This window comes from Mus caroli, unplaced genomic scaffold, assembly GCF_978045245.1.
Source record: "Mus caroli unplaced genomic scaffold, Mus_caroli_1 scaffold_5, whole genome shotgun sequence".
In the NCBI taxonomy this organism is placed as follows: Eukaryota; Metazoa; Chordata; class Mammalia; order Rodentia; family Muridae; genus Mus; species Mus caroli.
Window position 1 is genome coordinate 60,792,548 of NW_028227260.1, and position 20,521 is coordinate 60,813,068.

Here is a 20,521-nt window from a genome sequence, read left to right on the forward strand (position 1 = left end):
TGGACTTGCAAACTTTATATGCCCCAATATAGGGGAATGCCAGGGCCAAAAGAATGGAAATGGGTGGGTAGGGAAGTGGGGGGCGCTATGGGGGACTTTTGGGATAGCATTGGAAATGTAATTGAGGAAAATATGTAATAAAAATATTAAAAATTAAAAAAAAAAGATAAATCAAGTAAAAGGACTAAAAATAGGCAATCCAAAGTGTTAACACACATGGCTGGGGGATTATGAATGAAATTCATATTCCTTTAATTTCTGAGTTTTTTATGATTTTAGTAGCACAAACTGCATTCTCTGAATAAAATGCAACTGTACTCCTTACAAAACTTTAAAATTTCATTAAATCCTTCCAATTATAAACTGAGAAGTAAACTTGGTCATTCTATATTCTGTCATGAAATAGCTGATTATCCTTAACAAACTACATATCCATATTCTTGGGGACCTTACTTTCTGCATTGATTACTGAGTACTGAGTTGTTATAAATTGGTATATTGACCTACAATGTGAAAGGGAAGTAATTTGGAGTGAGAAAATAATTAATTTAAAACTAGATGTTGTCATAAAGTTTGGTCCTTGACACAATTTGTATAGAAACATAAGAGCTTGTTTTCTCTTTCTCCCTCCACCATGTAAAAAAATAAGACAAAGGCAGCAATTCAAAAGCCATGAAAAGGACATCACCAGTATCCTGTTGGTATCAACTTGGCCTCAGATTTTCAGCCTTCAGAAGCATGAAAGATACATTTCTGTTTTATCTGATACTCAGTATGTGGTATTTTGCTACAACAACTTGAACAGACTAATGTATTTGTAAAAGCACAAGTCTGACTGTTAGCCTTATAAAATTGCTATATGATTAAATGAAATGATATATATAAACTGTAGATGTCTGATATGTATAGGAAAACTTAAGATTAACAGAGAAATTTATAAGTAAATAATTCCTATCATATAGCACGATGATTTGTGAGCAACTTCTTTTTGAATTAGATGTTCTTTAACCAAGTTTATTTTCTTTTTATAGATTCAAAAAATTTTTTGGCTGATTTGAACCACTAGATAAAATGTTATCTGCTGAGTGCTCCACCCTGCACGGGAGCCCTCTGACTTAGGAGCAGGGAGTGCCATCTTGGGTCCAGGACTCCACAGAACTTAGGAACTTAGTCTGCACAGGTGAGAGTGTGCACCACAGAGGCAGACAGCTTCTGGGACAGGCGGGAGTAACTGAGCCGCTGAGGAGCACCCTTTTGGGGCCGCAGACATCCGGCACCCTCCCAGCCAGAGGACAGTGGTCCCGCCCTGCACAGGAGCCCTCTGACTTAGGAGCAAGAAGTGCCATCTTGGTTCTGGGACCCCACCGAACTTAGGAACTTAGTCTGCACAGGTGAGAGTGTGCACCACAGAAGATGACAGCTTCTGTGACCTGCCAAAGCAACATAGCATCTGGGAAAGGTCCTGTTTTGGGCCTTCTTCTTCAGCCAGGAGGAGGTCCAAACACCAGATATCTGTGCACCTTCCCTGTAAGAGGAGAGCTTGCCAGCAGAGAGTGCTCTAACCACTGAAACTCAGAGGAGAGAGCCTGTCTCCCAGGTCTGCTGATAGACGGTAACAAAATCACCAGAAGAACAATCTCTAAACAGAGACAACTATAACAACTAACTCCAGAGATTATCAGATTGCGAAAGGTAAACGTAAGAATCTTACTAACAGAAACCAAGACCACTCACCATCATCAGAACCCAGCACTCCCACTTCGCCCAGTCAAGGGCACCCCAACACACCCGAAAAGCTAGTCCTGGATTTAAAAGCATATCTCATGATGATGGTAGAGGACATCAAGAAGGAATTTAATAACTCACTTAAAGAATTACAGGAGAACATTGCTAAAGAGTAACAAGTCCTTAAAGAAAAACAGGAAAACACATCCAAACAGGTGATGGAAATGAACAAAACCACACTAGACCTAAAAAGGGAAGTAGACACAATAAAGAAAACCCAAAATGAGGCAACACTGGAGATAGAAACCCTAGGAAAGAAATCTGGAACCATAGATGCGAGCATCAGCAACAGAATACAAGAGATGGAAGAGAGAATCTCAGGTGCAGAGGATTCCATAGAGAACATCAGCACAACAATCAAAGAAAATGGAAAATGCAAAAAGATCCTAACTCAAAACATCCAGGAAATCCAGGACACAATGAGAAGACCAAACCTACGGATAATAGGAGTGGATGAGAATGAAGATTTTCAACTCAAAGGACCAGCAAACATCTTCAACAAAATTATAGAAGAAAACTTCCCAAATCTAAAGAAAGAGATGCCCATGAACATACAAGAAGCCTACAGAACTCCAAATAGACTGGACCAGAAAAGAAATTCCTCCCGACACATAATAATCAGAACAACAAATGCACTAAATGAAGATAGAATACTAAAAGCAGTAAGAGAAAATTCCAAGTAACATATAAAGGCAAGCCTATCAGAATTACACCAGATTTTTCACCAGAGACTATGAAAGCCAGAAGATCCTGGACAGATGTTATACAGACACTAAAAGAACACAAATTCCAGCCCAGGCTACTATACCCAGCCAAACTCTCAATTAACATAGATGGAGAAACCAAAGTATTCCACGACAAAACCAAATTCACACATTATCTTTCCACGAATCCAGCCCTTCAAAGGATAATAACAGAAAAAAAACAATACAAGGATGGGAACCACACCCTAGAAAAAACAAGAAGGTAATCCCTCAACAAACCTAAAAGAAGACAGCCACAAGGACAGAATGCCAAATTTAACAACAAAAATAACAGGAAGCAACAATTACTTTTCCTTAATATCTCTTAATATCAATGGACTCAACTCCCCAATAAAAAGACATAGACTAACAAACTAGCTACACAAACAAGACCCAACATTTTGCTGCTTACAGGAAACTCATCTCAGAGAAAAAGATAGACACTACCTCAGAATGAAAGGCTGGAAAACAATTTTCCAAGCAAATGGTATGAAGAAACAAGCTGGAGTAGCCATTCTAATATCTGATAAGATTGACTTCCAACCCAAAGTCATCAAAAAAGACAGGGAGGGACACTTCATACTCATCAAAGGTAAAATCCTCCAAGAGGAACTATCAATTCTGAATATCTATGCTCCAAATACAAAGGCAGCCACATTTATTAAAGAAACTTTAGTAAAGCTCAAAGCACACATTGCACCTCACACAATAATAGTGGGAGACTTCAACACACCACTTTCACCAATGGACAGATCATGGAAACAGAAACTAAACAGGGACACAGTGAAACTAACAGAAGTTATGAATCAAATGGATCTGGCAGATATCTACAGAACATTCTATCCTAAAACAAAAGGATATACCTCCTTTTCAGCACCTCATGGTACCTTCTCCAAAATTGACCACATAATTGGTCACAAAACAGGCCTCAACAGATACAAAAATATTGAAATTGTCCCATGCATCCTATCAGATCACCATGGACTAAGGCTGATCTTCAATAACATAATAAATAATAGAAAGCCAACATTCACGTGGAAACTGAACAACACTCTTCTCAATGATACCTTGGTCAAGGAAGGAATAAAGAAAGAAATTAAGGACTTTTTAGAGTTCAATGAAAATGAAGCCACAACATACCCAAACTTATGGGATGCAATGAAAGCATTTCTAAGAGGAACTCATAGCTCACAGTTCCTCCAAAAAGAAACTAGAGAGAGCACACAGTAGCAGCTTGACAACACACCTAAAAGCACTAGAACAAAAGGAAGCAAATTTACCCAAGAGGAGTAGACAGCAGGAAATATTCAAACTCAGGGGTGAAATCAACCAAGTGGAAACAAGAAGAACTATTCAAAGAATCAACCAATCAAGGAGCTGGTTCTTTGAGAAAATCAACAAGATAGATAAAAAAAATGATGGCTTATATATCCGGAATGATTTAACTTGAAGGTCACCAGCAAAATGTCATGGAACAGAAACAGGTATATACTGGGATTTATATATATGTATATCCATTTATTTCTAAATTTACAGTTGTCTATACTTTGTGAGTATGGAAACTGGTATTCTTGATAATCTTTTTAAGAGTTATATAATGCAGAACTTACCTTTGTATATTAAAAGTTTAAAAATCGCAGGAGTGGGTGAGTTGGGGAGCAGTGTGTGGGGAGGATATAGGGGACCTTGAGGATAGCATTTGAAAATGAAGAAAATATCTAATAAAAAACAATAAGTCATATTGACTTTTTCTCACAATCATCTAATGATTTCAAACCTTAGTCATCTAATAATTCACATTATGTAGAGAAAATACTTAGTCTTTATTAAGGCAATTTACTGCTTCTTTTTCCCCTCTACAAAGTTGCTAGACAGTATCTATGGGTGTTTAAAGCTCAAACAGATGACAGTCGTATTTCCATTACTCTTACCAGTGTGCATTCATTTAATGATGGCTCTACTCAAAACTACTTTTCATTCTTATCCTCTCTTGGATACATGGTTAGCATATAAAGTCTTGAAATAATTCCAAGTTCTGCTAAGGTTGTGGTGTGTGTTTGTGTGTGTGTGTGTGTGTGTGTGTGTGTGTGTGTGTGTGTGTGTGTAGATTAAGCATCTATTATATAATTTTGGTCCATTTCTCTGAATGATTCTGGCATGTAATTTCATTTATGGTCAATTATGATCTCATTGAATGCATTATAAATAACAGTAATTTGAATGGGGGACTATAGTAAATAAAGTTTATCAATGCAAGAATCAAATGAATATGAGGGAAATAAATGAATACAAACTATTTATATACTTGAGTTTTGTGGCTGGTATTGTGTATTGGACAGTGTTAATTACTTTGTCGTGAATAGTGATAGTAGTCACACAAAGTCATAATATACTGTAGGCTAGTAGTTTCTTATGTCCCATATTTGTAACCTCTAATGAGAACTGTGATTCCATACAAATTCTATGGAACAAAACTCAATGTAGTCCTTTTAAAAATCCTTTTAAGTAACAGATGTGTTTATGTTTGAAATAATAGGCATTTACCCATTTTGCAGCTGGTGCACTGCTTCATGTTCCATGGTCATTTTATTTGAAATCTCATTTTGATCTAATAACAACACCTATACTATATTTCCACCAACTTTACAAAATCACAAAGCAAAGGATACAAGTATAAGAGCTATGTAGCGAACAATAAAACATACCTTTTTACTATTATCAGAATCAAAAATAGTTTCCACAAAAGATACTTCACTCTTCATATATTAATTTTTGTCAAACATCAAAATACATTTCCAAATATATAATACAAATCTCAAAATTGTATAACATCATAAAAAACTATTCTTATTTAACATATATTCAACATTAAAGCGAATATTCACAGTTCATCAAACTAGACATTTCAACATCTGTTTAAATATGACACTTCTGAAATAGTCCTGGAATTTTTATTTACAGAATCATGGTAAGTTATTACAACACTTCAAAAGGTTTACACTGAGAGAGTAAAAGTGGTGACATGAACTATAAAAATAGAAAAGGCACCTTAAATGTTATAAAGCTATATTTATATTGCCTGCTTTCCTAAAACAAAGCACAAACAATTCAGTGTTTAAAAGATCATTTTTCTTGGTGCAGTAGAGAATGCTATTAGTAAGTTTACTTAGACCTGGGCAACTACAGTTACATGGTTTTAATTATTTTTCCTGTCTAACCATAATTTGTATCACTGATATTTTTCTCAATGTTAAAAGTTTGGGTTTGAATTAGCTGACTGTAAAAACATGTCTTGAAGAGAAACACTTAGGGATACAAGTGCTTAGCTTTGAAGTGAGATGCTCTAACTTCACTTCTAACTAACTTCAGATGAATTTACTGAAATGATATTGTAAAGTTTTTATTGTACTCAATAGTCATTTTGGATCTTGATGGAGAAGATACAATCCAGTAGTGTGGCCCATAAGTAATGAAGATTAATCTTTTCCTATTCATTATATATTATCAAATATGAGTATTTGCCTTCTTTGTTTTTCAGGTCACAAAATTCCCTTAGAAATAAGAACTTTAAAGAAAAAAAAATGCTTTGTGCTTGCTAATCATTTTTTAACTAGAAGGAAAAGTTACTGACATTCAGTTAATGTAACCTAAACAGAGACTAGGCAAAGTTTAGCAAGTAAGTCCAAGCTGCCAAAGAGAATGCTACTTTGTTAAACCCAGTGGCAGTGTTTTCAAGGTATATGTGACCTGTTTTCAAATAGCAGGAGGTCTTCATTAAAAGAGAAAGTCAGTTTTGCACTGTGACCTATAAAATTGCAAACATAGCTGTAAAACAATATCATCTAACTATAATGGATTAATATCTGGATATATGAATTAGTTATCTTACAGGAATAATTAAGCTTACTGAATGAAATACGTAAAATGTACTGAAATATATTAATCAATATGTCTTAATATTAGGATATAATTTATGAAAGCAAATTATATATTAATTATCTTTTAATGTAACATGCTACAGGAATTTCTATATAATATGCATTTTATATACTTTTAGACAGTGACTTTTAATCTTAAAATTTTAGTGATTTGAGTTTTAATTTTTAATGCAATTACATTAAAAAAAATCCTCCCAAAATTTCAAGATCACAAAACATTGTATACAATGGCACTACAAAACATTACCTTATAAATCTTACCCATCTGGACATTAAATGACAAAAAAAAAAGCCAACTGACTGATTTATGTCTATTTGCATAGATTGTAAGAATTCTTCAAGAATCAAAAAGTTAACACATACTTCCAGAATCATAGCCTCTGATTTAAAATTGTTAACATGTTGTAGGTAAGAGAAATCTTGAAAGTCAGAGAGCCTAAAATTGGTTTCTATACCCTGCATACAGGGAAGTTACTTTTCCAGAATGGAGCATCTAGCAACAGTCTTATTAAATTAACAGCTCCAGATACCTTCCTTATCAGGATTTAATCTTTCATAAACACTAAAAAATTACTCCTAGTTTTAATTTTTCTATCATGTCAATGAGAAAAACAGAAGTGCCATGTAGAAAACGAAGAAAATGTGAAAGAGAAATGGGATGAATTAAAACCTTCCTCTTCAGTAGGATGACTATAAATAACACTAATAATGTACTGTGAATTTCCAAAAGCTAGAAGATATTCAGGTTCTCATTATAAAGGAAGACATGTGTTTGAGGAAATACATGTAACAATCAGATTTAAGCCTCAGCAATGTTCACATGTATCAAAACACATGATAGTTTATTAATAATATTAGTAATGTTTCATATATATTGAACATTTTTTAAATAAAGATAACATCAAAACCTTCCTCAAGCAAAATGTATAAATGCTCCATTTTTGGAAGCTGTCAGGATTACCATGAGCAGTACATCTCTTCTGCAAGTATTTTCCTTGTTTTAATAAACAGTCATTGAAATTATTATAGCTCTATGGCTAGCATGTGTAAATAGAGCCCTCAACATTGCTAAATCATATAACATCATGTATATAGTTTCTGTTTGGCACAAAGATTTGGTATTATGTAGAAGGGCATCTTGATTTTGACGTTAAAGATTACTAGATTAAAGATTATTAGATTAAAAGCTTTTCAAAGGAGGTAATTTTACTTTTGAAACCAACTTGTAGAGAGAGTCAGAAAGAAATTTACTTGAAAGTGAAAACACAATTCAAGAATTAGTGTACAACAGGTATTTGGAGTTTACTACCAGAAAAAAAAAATTGGATTTTGAGAAGTCAGGGCACCAAGGTGCCTTTATATTCTTAAATCTATAAAGAAGGTAAGTTATGAAGAAACACTTATGCTCAAGGAAGTCATCTATATGGCTTAAATAAAATTTCAATTTACAGTTTTCTTTGTTCAAATAACTGGTAATATGGGTTTTATTGACTCTACTTCTATTGGTGAAAGGCAGTAAAACTGTAAAATCCTTTTAAAATAGAAAATGTAAATATCAATGTTTAACTAATATTACTTTTCATTTTTAAAATATTTGGATGAGGCTAATATAAATATATATGAATTGCCTTTTAATTTTGAATTTATAAGTTAAGGATTTGATAATATCTTTACATTTTGCTTTGGAATTAAGCCTTGATTTTATATAGAAAACTTTCAAGCGCTATTACAGTAAAAAATAAAATGCTCAGGTCCTGTATTAGTTAGGGTACTCATACTGAGCTGCAACATTATTGTTCTGAGACAAGTCTTCCCTATTCATTACCTATAGACATCTCAAAGCCTTTAAACAAGAATCTAATCACAGATTTCTGGATTCTGTATATTAGCTTAAGGTATATATAAGGTATATTATGGGTCATATCTATAAAATGTAGTGGGTTAGTTAGCACTTTTGAGAGAATACTTCATTACTCTAGAATTATGTAATAAATCACCAAATTAGTTGTATTGATATTAACTCATAAATTTTGGATAATTTTGAAGAGTAGCTACTCGATGTACTGTTTCCCTTGAGGAGGACATTTTATTCATCTACAAGGGTTAACAATTTTGTTCTGAGGCATTTGAAGGTTTATCTGTATGGTACTCCTTTTATAGGACAGGGAGGTTTGTCTGTTGAAAGAGGCATATAAACTACATGCATAAAAAGTCATATATAAAATATTTGTTGTGTTTCCAAGGTGTACATTTATAAAAATGAATTTTGTTCTAATTAATTCAAATAGTGTCAATCCTTTCATAAGACAGCAAAGTAAAACAAAATGTGTTATATTCAAATATCATAGGTGACATAAGATTGTTTTCCAAGGAGTGTATACTCCAGTTGATATATCACCCCAAATAAAACACTCCTTTCTTTTAAAGCTGTAGATTAGTGACTATCAAAAGACTATTTTAGAATTTAAGTTTTATATACTCTATTAGATATTTTATAACATACAGACAATATGGAGTATAAGAATATTCTAGTTTGAAAAAAAATGTGTTTGGGGCTGAAACCAAATTAATTCAACTGATAGAAATGTTCAAAATACATCCTTTTTGCTTTGATTAGATTACTGGGGTAAAAAATAAAAACAAATTTCTAGTAAAACTTGCTACTGGATTTTATCATTGGGTAGAATAGTCAAGAACATTATGGTATATATCTTGCAATGCAATGGCAAATGCTGGAATGGGGTTTGAAAAATAATGACTTCTATGAGTGACTTCAGGTAAAAAAGGATGGCACCTGTTTACCTACAAAAACTCCCACATAGTAAAGTAACAAATAGAATGTATTGTATTAGTGCTGCTTTTAAGCCAGTTACACTAGTACTGGAGACATGCTATTGAATGCATCATATTTTTCTGGCTAGTAGACAATAAAGGAAGGCTTAACATGGTGAAGTTCTTTAGAGAAACAAAGTCATGAGGAACAGGCTAAAAGCTTTTTCTTCCATGGTATTATTCCCATTCAACATGTTTGCTCTCTCTAACCTGAGAAAATATATACATATGCATACATATACATGTATGTTGAACTTTTCCCACAAGAAATCAAGACACTTAGAATGTAAGAAGAAAGCATGTACCTTTTCAGCCATTCTCCCTACATAACAACTTAAAGCTTTAAGGCAAATGACATAGAAAAATTGCTTCTTAGGAAATAAAGAGTATTTATTTATTAAATAAATAAATACCAGTAAGAAGCAACGGGATGGCAGGTGTGGTAAGATGCTCCCAAACCTTCACAATTCTACCATTGAAGAACTATGGGAAATACCGAACTTTTAGCACTCATACTACTAACACAATCCTTTTATTCTCAAGTTACTCTCCTGTACATTTTAGAATTATTTTTGTTACTAATGAGTAACTTCAGTTTTATGTTTATGTATTCCAACTTTCTGAAAACTAAAGTGTATATGTTAAGACACAAAGAATGATCATTATGTTTTAGCTAATACAAGATGTAGATAGATACAGTGATACAATTCCTTAATTTAGTATTTAAATTTTTTTATTTTATTTCCACCTGAAAGGGTAAATCCAAATATTTTAAAACCTTGTGCTTTTGTATTACACATGTAATTATTTAAACATACCAATGTTCAGTGATGTATGTGTACAAAATGCCAGAAATATTAATCATTTGAAAAATTCATAAAAAATTGTACTATTCTATTCAATACTGTAAATACAGTCTGTAGATAGCACATTTCAAGATTTTGATTGTTGGTTCTTGTTGTGACAGAAAAATAAGTTTTCCGATGGACTTATTGATATTCATTCAGACTAGCTTGCTGTTATCATCGCATATAACAGCTCTTTTCATCATATAAAGAAAATTCATTTTAAACCACACTCATAGATTTGCTAGCGGATATCTGATATACTGAGTAGATATTGAGAATAATGATGAATATATGCAATACTGAAAAAAAGAGTAGTAGTAACTGAAATTAACATTGAAGAAGATACTAGAAACAAATCTTTGGTGTTGGAAAAAAGCCTTCATTTAGTCATGAGTGGTTTCAATGTCTAATGTTGAACATTTCCAGATATTTTAGGATATTGATCAAATAGGTGAAAAAGAAAAAAAAATCCCTTAAATGTCATGGCTGAAATCTATTCTTCTGTCATTGTTGGTGTTGTTTCTCTTTTCTCTTCCATTTAGTTTTATCTTAAAAGATGATGATAGAATAGTTTCATGCTCAGAAGTGGTCTCTTTTTTTATGTTTCAATGTATAATTACATGCCAAAAATCCTGGCTTAAGTCACATTCTTGGTTGTTCAGTTGAAAGGTACTTTTTGATCCACATATTAGCTAAATTCTTTCGATATAAAGGATAAATTCCTGTTTTCCAGAATATTTTTCCAAGTGGTCTTTTAAATTTTAGCAACGTTTTCAAGTTGATGAATTGTATTGGGGAACACAGGCTTACAGTCCATTATTGTAACATCATTTAAAATTATCTTTGAAATCAAATACTTTCAATTTATGAACAAAAATTTCATGTTATCATTTGCTAACAAAAACAGTGTAACAAAGAACTAATTGTAGTAAAAATGTTGTAATATATCTTCACTACACTTCATCTTAAAACATGAGAAGTGTTCTTTCATACGTTAGCCAAATATATAGGCATCTTACACTGGTTGCAATAAATTTGTGTCAGTAAGATGTGAAAAATCATTTAAAGTATTCTACTACATTTGAAATATTTTACAGTTACAATATTCAATGATCATGTTAAAATGTCAGTTTAGAGATGATACTTTATCCACTATGGTTATTGAAGTATTGGTGAAAATGAAGAATCGGTGAAAAATAGTTGGCAACTACACAAAAATAGATCTTAACTTTTTACAGAACTTGGAAAATTGTTTTTTCAGAGTTGCTTATGCAAAACTTGTGGTATGTGTATTTCTTACATCATACCATTCTGCACAGGGAACTGCACTGTATGACATGGCTGGAAATAAACCAGTGGTAGCCCAGATGCTACATAATAACTAGGGTACCCTCCCTCAAGAACTAGGTATGGAGCAGGTTGATAGAAGCAAGTTACGTTGTCTGTACTGGGTAAAATATTCTGTTCTCCAAGTACTTTCAAAGCCAAAAGGGTGATCATGTTAAGGGTCTGCCTTCTTTCATATCCCATGAGGCAGACAGTGCTTTGGTTTACAACTCCATGCAAGGTCATAAGGTAGTCATACTTGTTCTTTGCTTCACCTATGAAATGGTTGTGGAGGTACGATTCAATTTTCTTTTGCTGTTCTGCTACATCAGGAAAATCAATGAAAAATCTAGAACACATATAACGTTCCAGAGTCTTAATTTCTGTTTGACAAGCTGGTTTGAAGTCACGAACCAACAAATTGCTATACTTCAAAAGGCCACCACCTCTGATCTCTTCAGGTTTTCTGGTAGATATTAGCTTATATTTCAAATGTATCATTGCTTCTTGAAAGTCCCCATACATGCTTTCAGCCACCACAACAGGACAGGATTCTTTAGTTAGCTTGGCATTTGGAACACTATAGAAATCTAACATGGAATCCAAAAGAATTTGAAAAGAATCTACACTAAATTCAAATTGTCGTCTGAGTGAATTCACAAATTTTAGTTCTACATTCTTCCCAGTGTTATTTGAAAGGGAGATGAGACTCCAGCGATCATGGTTATTGCAAATTTTTACCATTTTCTGCACATATGCTTCTTTCATGGTTTTTAGGGTAATCTTTTCTTTTTTAACACCTTTTGGCAAAAAGTCAAATAGACAGCTTAAAACTGCATCCTTAACTACATGAAATTCTTCATCACTTGGTACATCAACACCAAAAATAATGTCCAAATCTTTATAGCTGATTCCATTATGGCTTGCGAGTATGTAACTTGCTGTTGAGCCATTCAATCTTGTATCTTTAACAATAATGCCCTGTTTTATGAGTTGATTTTTCACAATATGAATAATATCTTTTGGTTTTACCTCCAGCGTGGGGAAATTGCCCCTTCCATGAATTGGGATCACTTCATGTAACACACGATCCAGTGTTACAATGTGATCCCAAGTGAGATTGCTGAATCTGATCTCCGACATTGTGAAATCAACAGAACAACTAGGGGGCAAGAAAAATATTAATAGGAAATGTCAGCATCTTCAAACAAATGTTACGGCTAACGCATATAAAAATGTTCAAAACAGACTTACCCAAATATAGTAAGTACTTTGTAAACAAAGAAATACTAGCAAGATATTAATAGAAATAGTCATACTGAAATATGAGAAACTAAAGGTAAAAATGATCATAAGAAATGCTGGCTCATTATTGAATGCAAACATGTTCCCAGGAATTAACTGCAATTATATAATTCATAAAATAAAAGTGTTCTTTACTATTTTTTCCTCACATAAATACAAAACTGATGGGGTTTGGTCATATAAACACTACTTATAGGGGAATCATAGTAGAACACTAAGGTTGACTGTCAGTAACATAAACTGAGATGAGATGAGATGGACAAAATGGAACTAATATATAATTGATATCTTTATCCCACAAATATAAAAGCATTCACAAATACATTATTGAGCTTTGTGTATTTCATCATTCTCACTTTAAATACCATTACAGTAATATTCTATTATATTATTAATACTATGGATTCTTTGGGAATAAGAATAGCATCTGATTCATTGCCTGTTCTATATGCCTTGAGGAATTTAATGCCAAGTGAAAGAAATAATAACTGTTAATTGGAAATGAAAAATGGAACTCTCAAATATGTCCACAAATTTAAAGAAGAACATAAAGAAGCATGATTCTCGACATTTAAAAACATCTACTGCAGGTATCTGATAGCTGGCATCTGATAACAATATTCTCAGAAAATTTTACAAATGAGGAGCATCAAGAACTTAAAATTTTATAATATGTATAAACATGATGAGTATAACTATACATAATTATGTATTTATGACATCTAAAGTGATTATGTGGATCTTCCAATAGTCTATTAAGCTGTTCAAACAAATTAATATATGAAATTAAATGAATTTTATTATGGCTATAGCTTTTGCTTTTTTTATTGGTCATTTTATTTATTCACATAGCAAATGTTACCCCCCTTCCCTGTTTTCCCTCAGCAAACCCCCTCTTCCATCCCCTCTCCCCTGTTTCTATTAGGGAAGTCCCCCACCCACCCATCCACCAACTCCAGCCTCACCTCCCTATCATTCCCCTACACTAGGGCTTCAAGCATTTGCCGGACCATGGGCCACCACTCCCATTGATGCCAGATAATGCCATCCTCTGCTACATATGTAGCTATAGACATGGTCCTTCCATGTGTACTCTTTGGTTGGTGGTTTAGTCCCTGGGAGCTCTGAGGTTGGTTTGTATTGTTCTTTTTAAGGGGTTGCAAATCCCTTCAGATCCTTTAGTCCTTCCCCTAACTCCTCCAAACTAGGTAGTATTTCCAGGAGTGAAAAAAAAAACTGTACTATGCTTAAAGTAGATTTCTGTAGATAGCATTCATATCTTGAATATGTAGGGAGTTATCAGAATAATGAAATATTTAGAATTCAAGCTGCATGTATTTCAAGCATAACTAGATTAGTAGAATATATTATTTAGTATCTGTAGAATAATCTTGGGTCATTCAATTACTAAGTAAAAGCAGACATGTGTTGGTGAGAATACTAAACCTATCATGGTCCTCTATATATTATCCTCATAAATATGAATTAAACGATTGGTGTGTATTTTTACTATATAATAGGACAGCTTATGTAATGATGGAACATTCAATATGCAATTTTAAGACTGTTTTAAAACATATTCTTCTAGAATCATCACTGACTTACTTTAAGATAATGATTTGTTATGCCCATGTTATCAGTCTAGAAAATAGTTCATAACAATATCTGGACTTATTAGGAACATTTTAGGAAAGTCTATAATTCATCTAATAAATATTTTCGAGGTATAACCTAACTTAAATCACTGTCATAAGCTTTAAAATTCTTAATATTCATATTTGTTTTGAAAATGGAAATTTCTATGTCATTAATGGAAATTCTCTTGTTAATATTAGTAAAAATGAATTATTGGCTTAATATCAGGCTTACAACCTATGAGAGGGGAATATTAATATTTCAATATATACTTTATTAAATATAAATTATTTTCTGTATAGAAGTCCATAGAAACTTTATATGAAAATAAGATCATTCAAAACAAGCTTAAATGAACAGGCAAAATAAATGAATAACTGGTCAAAAAGGTATCTTTCAGATAAAACAAATTAGAAACAGCTACTTAATAGCTTGGCTATACACATAGATATTACGAAAGAAAGGGAGGGAAAAGCATTTTGTTTCCCAGATGCATACTAAGATCTTGCAAAGAAAACACAAAAGATTACCATTTCTTTGTGCTTTAGTCTAGGAACGTAGTCCAGACAAGCTGCTCATCAGTGACCAGCAATCTACTGTTCACTTGACTACTTTTGCTAATGATTCCAAGGCTTCTTGTCTCTAGACTAGTTTTCCAATTTAAATGTGTGTGTCCATATATGTGTGTGTATAAAAACTGATCATTGGCATTTGTTAAAAATGAACATAGGAAGTTAATTTGCTAGGATGTGAAGAAATGCTGTCATTGGTTAGTAAATACTTCAACTTCCTTAAAAATATTTTAAAAAAAGAACAATTCAGATTTTATTTTAGTATTCTCTTGCTACAACTAAATAAACATCTAGTTTACATAAACTTTTTATTAAATTATCATGTTATTACTAACTGAAGAATTTTAAATTGCCATTTTCTTATCACCTGTATATATTCAAATGTGAATTATAAAATTTTAAAATATTATAATTACCATAACTTATTCTTATATAATATGTATAATATATTAATACTATATTTTATTATACATTATATAATATATTATAATATACTTTATTGTGTATATATTATATATTATATAATATATTATAATATACTTTATCATGTATATATTATATATGTATCATATCAAATATTATGCAATTATGTAATATATTCTATATAATTACATATTATATATTATATGATATAACCTATATATACATACAGCCATAGATAATCACACAAAATTCAATAAAGTATAACATGATGGAACAAATAAGTGATTTTTATTAATATGGAATCTATAATACTCATCTCTACTAACATGAAGAATTCAAAATTTGGTCATAACGTTACACTTCTCTCACATAACTACTATCTATTAATCTTCTGATAAACACCTATAACACTCAAGTAATTTGACTCATTATATATAACTTAACAGTCATATCTTCATATAGCACAGCGAGTTCCCCATATATTATGTACAAAATATTAAATAGTATGTTAGGAGACAATATTTTCTGTACCAGAAAGCCCAACTCAATGCAATCTTTGTATCATAAACTTAAAAGAAGTGTGGCAAAAGTATCCACATTGCTTATTGTACAATGTTGATTTCAAAAGAGCTCTCAGCTACAGAATGTGTGGTTTTTAAACATGAAGTACTACCATATATTTCCATATACAGAATATCCAACTCAAGGCAAAGCTCCTTTAAAAATTTGTTGCATGAACCTGAACACAGATACAAAAGGTGATATTCTTAATCATTCTCAGAATGTGAGGTTCATATTAGTCCATTTCTGAAGACCTGGTTCTGACTCTGACTTCTTCCAAGTCATCATCCTATAAGCTAACACATTTCCTATCTAGCTTAATTAATTTTAGTTTTCCTACAATAAATATGATCTAATAATATATATGACTATAGTAGATACTGAAATCAAAACTAAGTTGTTTCAGTCATTTAATTGCTTAAATACACCTGCCAGGAAAGCAAGAGACTCCTAGGGCCCAACAGGGATGACCTTAGCTGAAATACTCAACAAAGGGGAAAGAGAACCTGTATGGAGAGGTTAGGCATGCCCCCCTGTTGAGGGATGAGTCCACTTACTCATCTCAAAAATTTTAACCCAGAATTGCTCCTGTCTAAAGAAAATGCAGGGACAAAGAATGGAGCAGAGACTGAAGGAAAGGTCATCCAGAGATTGCCCTACCTGGGGATTCATCCCATCTATAGACACCAACCCCAGATACTTATCTGGTATCAATGAGAGGGGAAGCCTTTGGTCCCATGAAGGCTTGATCCCTCAGTGTAAGAGAATACTAGAGCAGTTAGGCGAGAGTGGGTGGGTGGGTGGAGGAGCTCCCTCATAGAAGTAGGGAATAGGATAGGGTGTTAGTGGAGGGGAAACCAGAAAGAGCAATAACATATGAAATGTAAATAAATAAAATAACCAATAAAAATCAAATAAAAATAAAACCAATAAAAGTAAAAAAAAATCATCTGTAATGTAGGTAAGGCAAGTGGATTGTCAAGATATCATATGTACAATAGATAAGTTATAATTGTTTTCCTTTTCACAAACTTATTATCCATCTGTTCACAGAAATAAGAGTAAAACTCATCAGCAAGTTTCCACCTATATTAATATTAGAAGTTTATCTACAAAGACAATGAGGATGACTTACAACTTACATTGAAAAGATAACGTTTGAGAACTCTCTATATTCAATATGATGATTCTGTGAATGTTTCAGACAGCATATGAATTTTCATCTTATCATGGAATAAAGTCATGGGGCAACCAGTCTGAAGAAAGAAACAGCAACAAAAGAGCACTGTGATTCATAGTACACATTAATAATCTGATGTTCCTGATTATATTCTTACATACTATATATATATACATACATATTCAGACATGCACACCAAAGAAATGATAGTAAAACCACTGCCCTGAAATAGAGGTACTGAACTTTCAAGATGTATCATATAAACGGTTTGTGAAATATTTCTTGATCCCAATTTCAGAGTTTCTGAATAAGTAGGTCATAGGGGGAACCTGAACATATGCACTTTTACCTTCCCAGATGATGTAGATGTGGCTATACTTTAAGAATCCAATTACTAAGAAGATACTCAGAGGCCCACCTGTGGCATGGTCTGCCCGGAGAAGGAGCCACTGTGGTGTAGAAGTATGTGGTAGAGAAAAAGGAAAGCAGAACAGTTGAGCAGTATGAAGAAAGGTGGGTCTGGAGCCATGAGGGTTGAGAGTACCCTGATGTGAGTAGTCTGTCTTGCTACCTGAGGTCATGGTCAAGTCCTGGATCATGCTGCTGAGGGCCCTGTCTGGGTCCTTGGCAATGCAGCAGCAGGGGTCTGTGTTGATGTTCATGCCTCATATTACCACCAAAGGCCATGCATTTGTCGCTGGTCTGAGCTGTGGCCTACGACCAAGGGCTATGCAGAGCTCACTAACTATAACACTCTGGAGAGAGGCCCTGAAGTTACCTCACATAGGTAGTATAATAGAGCTTGGCCAGGTGTCTGTAGAGTAAGGGAGCTAGTCTCCAAGACATAAGCTCCAGAGAGCTGGCTGGCCCTGCTACTCATCTGCCGTGAGGTGGCATGGGTGCTAGAGAGATGCCCCCATTCTGCCCCCACCTGTGAGCTGGCCCCGGGACCATGACAGGAGGAAAACTGGCTCTGCTCCTCACCGGCTATAGCACTAGGGAAAGCAGGCTCTGCACCTAACTTGGGCAGCACAGTAGATATGCCCAGAAGGCCTCACTACTCTTATGCAGTGAGGTGGTATGGCCACTCACTACTTGCCACCTATGGCAGGCAGGAGAGCTGGCTCTGGGATCATGAGGGTGGGCCCTGTACCTCACCTGGGTTTGCACAGTAGCTGGCATAAGGACATAAGGACTGGAGAGATGGCACAAAGAGTGTGAGTATAGGAGTGCTAGCCAGGCTATGTATCTTCCTTGAGGTGGAGCTGGACACGCCCCTTGCATGCTGAGGCACTGAGTGAACTCTCTCTCTCTCTCTCTCTCTCTCTCTCTCTCTCTCTCTCTCTCTCTCTGTGTGTGTGTGTGTGTGTGTGTGTGTGTATGTGTGTGTGTGTGTGTGTGTGTGTGTGTGTGTTGGGGGGCAGTGCTGAAGAGATTGCCCTGGTGATGAGGGTACAGAGGAGCTGGTGGGCTGACCACCTACCACCCAAGCCCAGATCCAAGGCTTTGAGTTAGCACACCTCAATATCTACCCCATCTGTGAACTGATGGAGAACATGAAGGGGCTGATTCTACTGAACCAAAGCTGCAAGATCTCCCTAACATGGGTCAACAACAGGATATCTGAGAGGAGTTCTGGTTAGGATCCACTATTGATAGTGTAGCAGAAGCCCTATGTATTGAATCAGACCAATGGCTCACTGCAATGAACATTTGCAAGTAAAGATTTGTGAGCAAAAGGATATACTGTGTGTGACACACTATAGCTTCCACGATGAGATTTTTTTTTTTGGCTTTTTTGTTTGTTTTTCTTTTCTTCTGTGGTGAGGGGAGGATGTTACAAAGCCATAGGGTGAATACAAAGGGACAGAAGATGAGTGGGTTTGGGGTACATGATGTGAAATTCATAAAGAATCAAAAGATTAAAAGAATTATCACTAAAAGAAACATAGAAGAAATGATAGAGAACCAGTACTATCAACAGGCATACCTCATGACTTGGCAACATCTATTTCATAACCCCCCAGAGCTCCTGTCTCTAGCTGCATATGCATCAGAAGATGGCCTAGTTGGCCATCAGTGGAAAGAGAAGCCCATTGGTCGTGCAAACTTGATCTGCCTCAGTACAGGGGAATGCCAGGGCCAAGAAGTAGGAGTGGGTGGGTGGGGGAGTGGGTGGGGGAGCGGGGGGGTCCTTTTGGGATAGCATTAGAAATATAAATGAAATAAATACCTAATAAAAAACAACAAAAAAGGTATTACACTGAGGGTGGTGATTATGACTCAGTGGGTAAAGTACTGTGTAAATCTGAGGATTTGAGTTTGGATATCCAGCACCCACATAAAACCAGGTATGGCAGTGCGCGTCCATAGTTGAAGTACTGGACAGATGGACACACAGAGAACGTTAGCAAGTGCTCACTAGCCATCCAGTCTAGCCGAAATGGCAAGCTCTAGTTTCACTGAGAATACCCTATCCCAAAAAATTAGATGGAGAACATGAAAAAGACAATTGATGTTCACCTCTGTTCACCATGAAATAATGGAAAATAAAAATTACAACGAATAAAACAGAATTCTAATCCAAGCAAATGTTCTTTTAAAGGCTTTCTTTTTTTTAATTTTTAATATTTTTTATTACGTATTTTCCTCAATTACATTCCCAATGCTATCCCAAAAGTCCCCCATACCCCCCCCCACTTCCCTACCCACCCATTCCCATTCTTTTGGCCCTGGCATTCCCCTGTATTGGGGCATATAAAGTTTGCAAGTCCAATGGGCCTCTCTTTCCAGTGATGGCCGACTAGGCCATCTTTCGATACATATGCAGCTAGAGACAAGAGCTCCGGGGTACTGGTTAGTTCATCATGTTGTTCCCCCTTTAGGGTTGCAGATCCCTTTAACTCCTTGGATACTTTCTCTAGCTTCTCCATTGGGAGCCCTGTGATCCATCCAATAGCTGACTGTGAGCATCCACTTCTGTGTTTGCTAGGCCCCGGCATAGTCTCACAAGAGACAGATATATCTGGGTCCTTTCAGCAAAATCTTGCTAGTGTATGCAATGGTGTCAGCATTTGGAAGCTGATTATGGGATGGATCCCTGGATATGGCAGTCTCTAGATGGTCCATCCTTTCATCACAGCTCCAAACTTTGTCTCTGTAACTCCTTCCATGGGTGTTTTGTTCCCAATTCTAAGAAGGGGCACAGTGTCCACACTTTGGTCTTCATTCTTCTTGAGTTTCATGCGTTTAGCAAATTGTATCTTATATCTTGGGTATCCTAAGTTTTGGGCTAATATCCACTTATCAGTGAATACATATTGTGTGAGTTCCTTTGTGATTGTGTTACCTCACTCAAGATGATGCCCTCCAG

General features: G+C 34.7%; 1 protein-coding gene across 2 annotated transcripts in view; it reads right to left on the bottom strand.

The window, feature by feature from the left end:
- Positions 1-10,052: 10,052 nt before the first annotated feature.
- Positions 10,053-20,521, bottom strand: part of Tent5d (terminal nucleotidyltransferase 5D) — a 50,149-nt gene continuing 39,680 nt past the window's right edge. For both annotated transcript variants that reach the window (XM_021153322.3, XM_021153324.1), the window contains exons 3-4: positions 17,111-17,224; positions 10,053-12,634 (exon numbers count right to left, since the gene is read on the bottom strand). In XM_021153322.3, coding sequence (XP_021008981.1) covers positions 11,443-12,615 — 1,173 coding nt within the window. In that variant the 5' untranslated portion in view covers positions 12,616-12,634; positions 17,111-17,224 and the 3' untranslated portion in view covers positions 10,053-11,442. The remainder of the gene's footprint in view (positions 12,635-17,110; positions 17,225-20,521) is intronic.